The sequence below is a fragment of the Syngnathus typhle genome, linkage group LG13 (assembly GCF_033458585.1).
Source record: "Syngnathus typhle isolate RoL2023-S1 ecotype Sweden linkage group LG13, RoL_Styp_1.0, whole genome shotgun sequence".
Classification (NCBI taxonomy): domain Eukaryota; kingdom Metazoa; phylum Chordata; class Actinopteri; order Syngnathiformes; family Syngnathidae; genus Syngnathus; species Syngnathus typhle.
This window is the reverse complement of record NC_083750.1, coordinates 9,345,853-9,357,421: the sequence shown is the minus strand read 5'-3', so window position 1 is coordinate 9,357,421 and position 11,569 is coordinate 9,345,853. Positions and strand designations below refer to the sequence as shown.

The following is an 11,569-nucleotide window of genomic DNA, read 5'->3' as shown; positions in this document are numbered from 1 at the left end:
CCAATCAGCAGAAGGCGAGATGGAGGGGTGGTGGCGTCACGCGTCACGGGGCAGAGATCGGCACGCAATTGGTCAAGAAGTCTTCGAAAAATGTGGATCCTTTTTAAGGGCTTAAGTTATTCAATGGTCGCTTTTCGTTTTTTTTGTTCATTTTATGTAATTACATTAGCCGTCAACATAAAATAATTTTTTACCGCTGTAATTTTGCGTTAATTTAAAAGATTAATTCACCAATTTTCACTCAGCTCAGATAGCTATGTTGGGCAATAGCGTCCCCTATTGTCGCCAGAAATGAATGACATAACGTCTCAGGTTGCTTTGCAAACGATGTACCTTAAAACAACACCATTACATGAAATGACACAATGACAGAGTATTTTATTATAAAATCCTTGAAACAAAAACATTTTGTCAGGAAGCAAAAACAGTAGCAAAATTATACACTAAAATAAATCAGTTTTAATTGATCTATTTTTGTTCAGGTTGATCGTTTTTGCATGTTGTAAAATTACATAAACTACAAAAGCATTTAAGCACAATAGAGCAAAATGTAAAGACCAATTAATTGCATTTTTTTTATTCAATAAATAATTTCTGAAACACAAAAATGACATTTTTTTAAAGGCGCTCAAAACAAAAATTAGGACCAACAACGGTTCTATGAATCCTGAATGACTGCCAGGCGGCGGCGGGTCTTAAAGCATCGAATGTTTCCTTTGCGCATGCACAGCAGTTTGAATATGCATTAGTCACCTATGACCCCTGGATGACCAGTGGACAGGTAATTAGTTTTCTACGGAATCCTCTCACATGAACACAAGGATTCTGAATGACAAGAGGCCGTGGCGGTCATTCGGGATTCATAGAACCGTAGTTACAGTTGTAACTTTTGTTCTATTTCATCCCTGCTGACTGCCTCTGAATGAGCAATACCAGCATAGTCATGAGGAATCACAGACCTTACTAAGAAGCCTTAGCAGAACCAAAGACCACACCCAATGGATGGGGCTGAGCAACATCCACGCTACTAAACCTGGCAAAAGTGTCGGTCGGGTGTGGTCCATGAGGCAGCAACACAATTATCCTCCGGCGGTACTCCTCTCAAGGCACCCCAAAATGTGCAAACAGTCCTGGGTCGAGTGACAACGCAGGGAGACGAAAAGGGCAAACGAACCTTTGGTGACACTGGGGTCATCCAGAGGTCGGTAGGTCACACTAATTTGGTATGCATGCATTCAATGCTTTAAGCACCACCTCCTGGCGATCAGCAGGGATGAAATAGAACAAATGGAAACAAGTGAAACCTCTTTATCTGAACATAGTACGTCTTTAAAAACAAACATTACCCTAGCCCTGATCGTCACAATCCACTTTCCTTCCTTTGATCAAATAAAGTAATTGAGTAAAAAAAAAATAATAATAATAAAGAAAAATGGCATGTTTATGTGTATATTTGGCAACGCTGTGAAGAAGTTAAGCACCTGAGTTGGCTTTAGAAACAAAACAAGTCCTACAAAGTTCTGTACACTGACTAATGTTTTCACGTTAAAAGTGATTGGTTCCATCCATCAATCAAAGCCAATCGAATCAAGCACTCAGCATGTTCTATGAATATGGCTTTTTACACAGAACCCAAACACACCGCAATGGCGAAAATATTGCTGTCACACAGAAAAAAAAAAAATTCAATATCACGTTCTAACAGAATACATGTCACATTTGATTGATACATTTTATGTTAAATTTTGCAAAATGATGAATTGGACTTCTGCTTCAGGAAGACAAAAGCGTGCAATTTCTTTGTATATCAAAAGGCTCCGGATCTAAAAAAAAAAACCAATAAAAGACACTGGTTTCCGCCAGTGCCCTCAGCCAGAAGTATTTGTTTTGCCGAATGCCAAATATCACATTTATCGAGTTGTACCGTAAAACGTTAAACACCAAAACATTAATCTTATCACCTTAGCACGTGATCATGAACTTTCCTTTTCTTTGGCAGCAATACGCTTCGATAGAATTCACATCCTCAGCAAGTACGCACACTACATACCACTTGGCACACTTATTCTGGATCAACATCCCATAAAAACACTGATGGCTTCAAAAAAGGCACACTTAGGAGGCTATCAGGTACCAAGATTAAGAAGAAGAAAAAAAACAATTCTAAGGATGAGTATCAGTACCGCACCTTCTCATGAAAAAAATAAAAAGAGGCAAGTTTTTTAACAAACAAAACTGCACAAGTTAATGCATAGCAAAATGGGGGCAAACGTGGCACAAAATAAAAAAGTGACAACACAAAAATATCCCCGATTTTCTTTTCCATACAGTGTTTCCTTGGAGAACAAGATGCTCGCTCCATTATTTACCTTCGTACTTTGGATTGACCACCGTCGTAACGGCACTTTTGTAGATAGGATTCTCACCCTGTGGAGAAACAAAAAGCAATGTTTTCACATTTATCAACTAAAAGCTGAAAGTAAATAAATGCCTACATTTACAAATGTCAGAAAGTGATGATGTGGTTTTGGATTTCAGTCAGCATTTGATCAGAATCAGAGTAACGTTGTGTTTGGGGAGAAGACAAGCAACTGACCGTGTCCCATTTGGCATTCATTTTCTCCTTCTCAAACTTGGCGAATTCTCGGCGATCATGGATAATCATGAGTAGCTTGAGGATGAGCAGCAGGGCCAAGCCGATTAACACGATCCCGGCCACAACGCCGGCCACGATCGGGATGATGTCTGGACCGGCTGGGCATTCTGGTAACAAAGGAAAACATTAAAAAAAACATTACGTCAAAGTCCTGCAAAAAGAAAACAGCGCCACCAACATTGAAAGAATAAACTCGACAAGGGCCTTTTATGGTGCTTCCTTTTGTGATGTCACCACAGACGGACACCAGTGACGGTTTGGTCAGTTGAAGCACAACATCATAGAAGGGAAAAATAATTGATGTTTTTACAAGAATTAAATCGTAAAACGAGGAAAGATATTTCATTTTTAAGATGGTAAAAATACGTGACGGAAGCTTGCTTACCCAGCATCTCGACGACGTAGACCTCCTTGGTGTCGTTTCTGATGGCAAAGGTGTAGTAGAACCAGCAGTCGTTGGCGTCTCTCTCCTTGCAGTGCGTGAGGGGAAAGCTCTGGTCGGTGGGCTGAGGAAGCTTCTCGCGATCCTTCACCTTGATCAGGACAAAGTCGCTGCAGTCGCGCTCGCACGTTTCCTTCTTCTCGCCCGCCTGGAAGGCTCGGCACTGTACGCATTCCCTAACCACACAAGAAATACTAATATTGAAAAATTTAAAGAAAAAATACATTGGAAAAAGCTGACATTGTGCAAAATTAGAGTGTTAATTTTATGAAACTAAAGTAAAAAAAAAAATTGCAGAATATTATGGAAAAAAATTATGCTAATGTAATACACGGGGAAACAACGAGAAGTTCAGGAAAATATTTGAAATTTAACTGAACCAAAGTTCCATTAAATTTAGGATTTTTTCTTTCCTGATTAAGATAGTGGATGATTTCTGTGATATCAAAGACCCTATTTTGAAGTTGGGTGTTTCAGTAGGCCGACGGTGGGTGCTATGCCTCGCTCAATGGCAACCCGGCACAGCCGTGATTAAGATGTCGCGCCAATTCTCTTGAAATTTCAGAAATCCCGGCACGTGGTTTTTAGTCGCGCCCCGGGCCGAGCGCTGTTCTTTTGTACTGACTTGTGCTCGGCGCAGACCCCGGGGCAGGTGGGACAGATTTCGCAGGTGGGCCCTTGGAACTTGGGGTTGGTGCATTTGCAGACGCCGCACTCGCAGCTTCCGCGGCCGTTGCAGATCTGCCCGTTCTTGGCCAGGCAGGTGGACGTGTCCAGGGAGCAGTCGCACGCACTGCCCGTGTAGTTGTCATCGCACACACACACGCGACACTCGCAGCGTCCGTGGCCTGACCACACACATGCGAAATGAACAAAATGAAAACCTCAACAAGTGTTTGCTTGGGTGCATGGCGAGCGCTGGCGCTTACCTCCGCAGAGCTTGTTGTTGGAGCGGTCGCAGTTGAAGTTGTCGCACTCGCAGTACTTGCCGCTGTAGATCTCCGCGGGGTTGTCACGCTTCTTGCACTCGCAGGTTCCGCACACGCAATCACCGTTGTTGCTGCAGATGTCCGTGCCATTGTCTTTGCGGCAGTTGGCGTCCAGATCTTCCGTCCGAACTTCATCCGTGCTGCACTCGCACAGACGTCCGATGCGACCTTCGTTGCACCTGCCCAAAAACAAAACGTATTACGATGCCGCGTCGCTTCGAACCCAACTCAGAGCTGCCCAGCACGTCGCGGCACTGCCTGACTTTAAATTCAGACTTGCCTGTATGATTATCAAACACCATTGCTCCAAAATGTCAAGAACCCCCAAAAGAGGTGGGCACTCACTTGCAGGCGCCGCACTCAAAGGTGCCGTGGCCGGCGTCGCACTTGTTGCTGTTGGGTTCTCCGCGGGCGGAGCACGGACACTCGCAGATGAAGTTGAGGACCACCTCCACCTCCTCGGTGAAGCCCAGCGGTTTGATCTTGATGCTCTCCTGCTTGCCGTGCAACGGGCACTTCTCGGACTCGATGGAGATCTTGAACATCACCTGAAGAAGACGGGGACAACGTCACACGGGCGCCGCTTTGCCTGTAATAATAGTCGCCTGAAATCGTTTGAATGCTTTTCCACGCACCTCATCTCCAATGGAGATATTGGAGCACTTCCTGCCGTTCTCACCGGTTCCCTCCACGCCATTCTTACAGATGGACTTGTAGGTGATGGAGACCCCTTCTGGAAGTCTGCCGTTTTCCAGAATGACTTCCGATGACAAAGACTGCGCCAAAGAGAATAAATAATGAATGGACGGAATCGATCATGTTGCGCTTGTAAACGTAATCCGTGCGCTGACGTTGTAGGCGTCGATGATGAGTTTGATGACGTTGCTGGAGTTGGACGACAACGTGCCCACGGCCGATTTGGGGATGAGATTCTTCAGCTCCTGTGCACAAAGAAGGCAGGGTGAGATTTACGCACGAATGAGGAAGACAAACCAACTAAGGCTGCTGTAGGACGCCACCTTGTACACAGGTTGGAATTCTTCAGTGACTGCAAAGATGGTCTGGATGTTGTGGTCGCTCAGTTTCTGGACTAAATGGGCAATGGACGGGTAGTCCTGAAGGAAACGATACACAATATTAGCATGTGAGCAAGGCCAGGAAATAGATTTGCCTTCATCGGAGGAGAGCAAAAAAAGTATTGAGCGCCATTATATGTCAAGTAACAATTAGGCCATTTCAATCAGAGGCTTGAAGAAATCAACTGGTGGAAACGGCATCATAACTTTCAGCGGAGGTGCAGATGCTACAAGATCCTGGTGTGGCTGCGTATTACACTTCAAGTACAGTACTGAGAATTTTGAATTATTGAAACCAAAGCCACATTTCCCACCACAAATTGCAGAAACTTCAGTTGTTGGTATTTGTCAACTTATTCAGGCAAAAACGAGGTGTAATGAGTGATGTCTTACATAGTAGTGGCTCATGGTGTACATGTTGTTCTCCAGGTGACATTTGCCATCGTTGGGGAGCACGATGCCGCCCAGTTTTCCATCCCCGGCAAAATGGAAGCCGGCGTCCGTGGAAAAGACGAGGAGGCGAGTGACGTTCCGCCAGCCGATCTGCTCCTCGCACACGGCCACCTGCATGATGGCGTCAAAGCCTCCCTCGGGAGAGTCCAGGTTTCCCGAGATCTGCTGCTGGCTGACCAGTTGGTTGAACTGGTCACCCTTGTTGGTCAGCTTCAGGACGTTCTTGTAGCTGAAGGGGCTGGTGCAGTTTTGATTGCCCGTGCACGGGTTCTTGTAGCGCGCCGGAGTGGTGCTGATGTACGGCATCACTGTCTTCTCCACAAACGAGCCGAAACCTAAAGGCGGAGGAGACGGCACTTACAATCTTGGTACTTATTGGAACTGAACCCAACTTCTACCTAAATGTACACAACATTTTCCTGTTGCTGCAGACCGCAACACAAAAGGTTCCTATAGTACCCCCCCAGAAGAAGGAGGTCCTCCAAAAGTTGCGAGTTGCCCAGAAATGTGCTGCCAGTCAAAACTTTTTCCTCACCAATCCTGAAGTCTGAGGTGATGGTCTGCATTTCCCTCATGAGGTCTGTGCCCAAGTTTTTGACGTTGTCCAGATCGTCCTTCATGGAGAAGGACAGGTCCATCAAGTAGTACAGGTCTATGGGATAGTCCTCGGCTCGCTTGAACTTCAGATCAAAAGTCTGCGGCTCGCCTGCGGCATCAATTGGCACGCAAAGTCAGCACACGGAAAGCGCCTTTTGGAAAGAAGGCACATACCCGATCTGAGGGTGAGGGTGAGCTTCTGAGGCTGGATCTGCGTGATCTGCTCGGGTTTAGGCTTTTCCGTATTGTCCTTCTTGCGGTTGGTGACCGGTTTGTTCTTGTTGATGACGATGCCACCGCGAGGATTCTGAATTTTGGCCTCGTTGCAATTTCTGGTCTTCAGAGATTCCAGGTCGTCACAGCGAGCCGACTTGGACTCGCCTTCCGAGAGGAAGTCCTGAGCGACCCACAGAAGATGACATCGTCTGAAACATTTGTTTTCCCCGGATCGGAATAAACGTGGACAGAGTTGGAATTGAATTGTGGATTGTTAGCCGTAAGGGTCACTTCAACTTGAGTTGGAATGAACTCCTTCCTTATCTGGCAGTGAGGCTATGTGACTTTTGTCGGCCAATCAGCAACCGGCAGTACAAGTCAATGAATAAAGTCTGAAAAGGATTCATGACAACATTTAGGCCCATACAGGAGTTGCGACTAGTAAGCCGGAAACAATTTGCTGAGAAAGATAGCTGGACCTCGGCGGAGGTCTCTGTTGTACTTTCTCTCCGTGGCTAATGTGGAAGTATCGAGGTGCTGGAATTTGTCGAGCTCAGAGCGGCAAGATGCAACTTGTGCAACTGGCATGACAACAGCAACAGAGAGAACATTAGAGTTATGCTTTATCTTTGTTTTTTCAAAAAAAAACAAATCCAAATGTTTTATTAGGAGCCTGGGAGAGTTTCTAGCGGAGATGATGACAAATGAACCTACTGCCCCCATTCTTTCAATCAAGCAACTGACCTCATCTGTGCACCAGCCGCATGACTCGGCCACTTGAATGCACTGACCGCACGACTGAGCGTTGGCCTTGATGCACACACTTCCCTCTGAAAGAATACGAAAGAAAAAAAAAATAATGTAAAAAGCAGCTGCGAGGAAGTATGGCCAACCATTGGCGCTCATAAATTCTCCGCTGTTGTGTCAAACTTTACGTCTGCTCTAAAAACATGTTTCAAACAGTTTTGTTTTTTTAACGCAGTTTGGCCAAAAAGGAGTCATGTTTTTGTTAAGTTGTCATGGTGACATGCGTTGCTTCTGCAGGACCCTTTGACCGAGTCTTACCTTGCTGTGCTCGGATAAAGCTCAGAAATGCTAACATCGATGCTAGCGCAACTAGCCGTGGATCCATCTGGAGACAAAAGCATAACACAAAAAAGACAAATCAATAATTCATCATTGGTATGTTCATCCTGGCATGACTCAACCCAAACATCGGGGACACAACGATCAGCACAATGACCACAGCATGTATGTGTGTGTGTCTTGGGGGGGGTCAACTCATACCATGCCCATATTTGGTCAAACAGAATCTCAGCCATCCCAGTGTGAAACAGACACACACACAGACACACAAGCGTGCGCACGCAGAAAATGGCTTTCCCAATGGAGCATTGGGCAAACAGCTGTGATGGAAAGGTTGGGTGTTAAATGTTAAATTCACACCTCCGACATACAGACACGAAAAAAGCAGACTGGTGGCAGGCTCTAAGCAATGACATCCTGTCGCGTCGGGTCACGTGACCTGCTTGCCAACAACTTTCACAGCAACAAAATGACTGAACGACAATATTATTAGAAACAAATGTACATAATGCCTTTAAAATGGAAGTTCAACTAAACTCACATTTAGTGACAACATCAACAGTCCATCTGGGCTCGGCCGCATCATGTGAGGACATGCAAGCGGCATGCAGCAGACGTGCCGGTGAATCATTGAGCCTCGCTGTTTTGGCGCCCGGAGGTGCTTTTTTGATCATGACTTAGGAAGGACACTCACCTTCATGACTCACATGTGTACTTTTATCACACTTAAATTGAACAAGGATAAACGAACAAGAACTGTGGCCATTATGCTTCATAAAATGCGGGCTCGTTCTACTTTTGCTTAAGAGCACATCTGCTAACATTTAGACCGACTCCAATGACGCAACCTGTTAAGACTTAAGTTTAGCATGTTTTGAGAAAAAACAAGTAACATCACAAACTACAGCAACAAATGTGACTATTATTTTTGGACCCTACTTCCTGTTATGCTTTGCTTCTGCTGCTGCTTTTTTCCTGTTGTTGTTTTTAATACAGTTAAAGAGCATTTTGATGGCTCGGTTGTTTTTTTATTTTCAAAGGTCACGCATGGGGTCCCATTTGTCCAGCCATCCCCCTCCTCGCTTTGCCACTCGGTCAGACAGACGGCGTACCCCAGCTGCTGCCTTTTGGCCTCGCCAACACCAAACAAACACTCCCAGCCTGACTTCGCAATTCTTGCCCTTATCAAAACCACGCCTTGGCTGAGCCACAATTCCTCATTCCCGACTACAAGCAGGAGCATCTTGAGTTGCGTCAGGACAGATTGCAGTTAACTGATGACTATTCACAATGTTGACAGTGTAAAAAGAAATCAAATCATTTGAAATCATACCTTATTTAAATTAGCCACAGTGGGGTTAATATGGGGTAAAGCTAATCGGACACGGAAATAACAAATTGTGATAAGAGCTGTCTTGAAAAGTTTGCATTAGGAAGGAAACAGCCAAGCAACATTCCAATTTAGTAAGCCAACAGAACGGTGAAGCACAAGGATGGGATCCCAAACCTCTTAGGGATGAGCTCATACATCTGCGGGCTTCGCTCGGTCACGTTGGCGTCGACACAAAGTTCCATGATGATCGACAGAGTGACGAAACACCACAGACCCGTTTCATTATTCATTGTTTGTGCCTTCTTGTTTTTGTTTTTTTTGTGTTGTTTACTTGTATGTATATTGTGTACTATGTCTTGTCACCGTGGGATAGTGGGAACGTTATTTAGATTTCTTTCTGTGTCTTGGCATGTGAAGAAATTGACAATAAAGCAGACTTTCACTTTGATTGACTCCCAGCAATGACATCATTTTTTTCCATCTGCCTGATGGAAAAAGTTAAGTCGATTGAATCGCTATTGGGGAGTTTGGGGTCAGCTCCCACAGAGTGAAGAAGACAACTTGCTCATGCTCCACTGCAATGTGACAGGAGTCGGAGGAGGAAAAGAAGTCGTCATCCATGACTCAAAGATGACAACTAGGGGAGGATGGGAAATGACATGGTCTTGGACTGCGTAAAACAGAATGACCCCGCCAACTTTATACGCACGCCGCCTGTGGAAAAAAACGTTGCTAAGGAAATGACTCACTGTCCCTCATGTCTCCAATCAACAGGACAAATCCTTCACATTTTCTGTGATTTGACTTTTAAAGATTTTATTTTCTATTGGTTGCTAAACGATATGAACAAGTCAATGCAAAAAAAGAACAAAGCTTCAGGCTACAATTCCTTAGCGGGAAGCCAGCCAGCGAGGCAGGCAGGCGGGGGCCGACCAGTCTCAACTTGTCCAAGATAAAGACGACTTCTGCAGTTCCGCCTGACCAGAAGAGTTTGGTTAACCAAAGAGTGCCTGCCAAGACCTCCCTGAAGACTACTGAACTTGATACACACACTAAAACAGAACCGCACTGCGGTCTACTGCGAGACTTTCAACTCACGCTGTGTCGCAAGGATGTCCGATAAATGGAAGTAAAAAAAAAAAAAAGACATGCGTAAAGTTGGATTGACCCAGCCTGCCTTTCTAGAATTTGGAAACCTAGCGAGGGCAAGTTGCGCTGGACCTCTTGTCACGCAGCCGAAAAACACGGCCCAAAATGTGGCCTTTGACACAACCTTTGACTTTCTGGGTATGTTTGCGTCTGAAAAGTGCAGTTACTTCTTCTTGTGTTGGGCTCCGATTGGGACTCACCGTCGCCCCCCAGAGATTCAAAATGATATTACAAGACCAAAACAGGCAACCTGGCGTGATAAAACTCAACACATTGCAAAGATTCATTAACAATGTACGTATATAAATAATATAATATTATAAATAAATATAAAGCTGATTCTGACTCTGATATTAAAAGGCAATGCTGTTTTTAAAGGTACGTGTTATACACAATTTAATGTAAGCTTGTCATAAACCATTTATGCGAATGTACAACAATATAAAATGACCAACATGCAACAAAGTGAGCCAATTAGAGTAAAATGGATTTTTCACCAGCAGGATGTGAACAATAGTAAAGATTTGAGAGGTAGCAAATCCGTTTTTTCGCAGTTTGATCGGTGAACAAATAAGTGGTTTGCTCGGCACGGTGGCCTACTTTGGCTTCAAACTAAACCAACGCAACAAACATTTTTCGCTGGTAAAAAAGGCGTCCGTGTGATCATACAAGCATGTTTTCTTTCAAATGTTAAACCACTGCCTGAAGTAGTCGCCCGAAGACACACATTCCATCTTTTGTCGCCTCACAGTCGTAGCAACACAAACTCGTAAAGGTGAAGAAAATGTACAAAAGTCAATTATTAGGAATACAACTTACTTTGTTCTGACACTTATTTCCAGTAGAGTCACAATGACATTTATTACTCCAGCAGAATGTCTTGTTTTGTCGACGAAAAAAAGTCGCTAAATGAAAGAATGGTAGCGGGGCGACGGTTAGCTGCGAGGGAGGGTGCGGGTGCCAGGCTTCGTTTTGTTCCCTTTCTCACTCGGACAACTTTTCCACAGCTTTAGGGGACTTCTTGCCTCGTTTCCCCCACAAATACGTTACAAAATAGACACGCGGAAAAGAGCCTTCTTCGACTGGTCCGAAACTACTGCTCCTTTCCCTGGGAACAACTTGCCGTTTTTTATTTTTTTTCCTGAAGTGCCCCACTGATGAACTGCACAATCCTCTTCCTTCTTCTTGCGGACACACCCCGCCCACACCGCTACAACGGCGGCACATAGCGGCCAATGCATCAAGCACACCTGAATAAGTCACTACAGTTGCTTGGATACGTCAGAGCGGTCGCCATCTTGCTGCAGGCAAGGTCACCCGACGGTCAAGCGCTGCAAGTCAATGCAACATACATGACATACAACAATAAGCAGTACTTCCTTGAGTAATTTTTTAGAATGACTAATTGAGTTACAGTTTAGATAATTGTTACTTTCTTGAAAAGTATAAGTCTGATTTTAGGCTGGACAGAGAATGGCCTTCTCAAGATTCCTAATTATATTCCGTATACCGCAACAAAATGAGCCCCAATTAAACCAACGGACTATATTTTGCATTTCCCGTGATTCCAAC

General features: G+C 44.7%; 1 protein-coding gene across 1 annotated transcript; it reads right to left on the bottom strand.

The window, feature by feature from the left end:
* Window positions 1-353: 353 nt before the first annotated feature.
* Window positions 354-11,439, bottom strand: LOC133165044 (integrin beta-1-like). Its single transcript, XM_061294400.1, has 15 exons — window positions 10,817-11,439; window positions 7,495-7,561; window positions 7,174-7,259; window positions 6,388-6,610; window positions 6,152-6,322; window positions 5,557-5,951; window positions 5,107-5,202; window positions 4,939-5,028; window positions 4,723-4,863; window positions 4,433-4,635; window positions 4,028-4,266; window positions 3,724-3,946; window positions 3,042-3,274; window positions 2,597-2,763; window positions 354-2,427 (listed from the first exon to the last, which is right to left on the bottom strand). The coding sequence occupies exons 2-15, from the start codon at window positions 7,559-7,561 to the stop codon at window positions 2,362-2,364; spliced, it is 2,400 nt and encodes a 799-aa protein (XP_061150384.1). The 5' UTR covers window positions 10,817-11,439; the 3' UTR covers window positions 354-2,361.
* Window positions 11,440-11,569: the final 130 nt, after the last annotated feature.

Bases quoted from the DNA above. Each gene is read 5' to 3' on its own strand.
- LOC133165044 (XM_061294400.1), bottom strand. From the start codon at position 7,561: ATGGATCCACGGCTAGTTGCGCTAGCATCGATGTTAGCATTTCTGAGC. The intron at 4,636-4,722 runs GTGCGTGGAAAA...CGTCTTCTTCAG, and splicing joins ATATCTCCATTGGAGATGAG to GTGATGTTCAAGATCTCCAT. The intron at 4,267-4,432 runs GTGAGTGCCCAC...GTTTTTGGGCAG, and splicing joins TTTGAGTGCGGCGCCTGCAA to GTGCAACGAAGGTCGCATCG.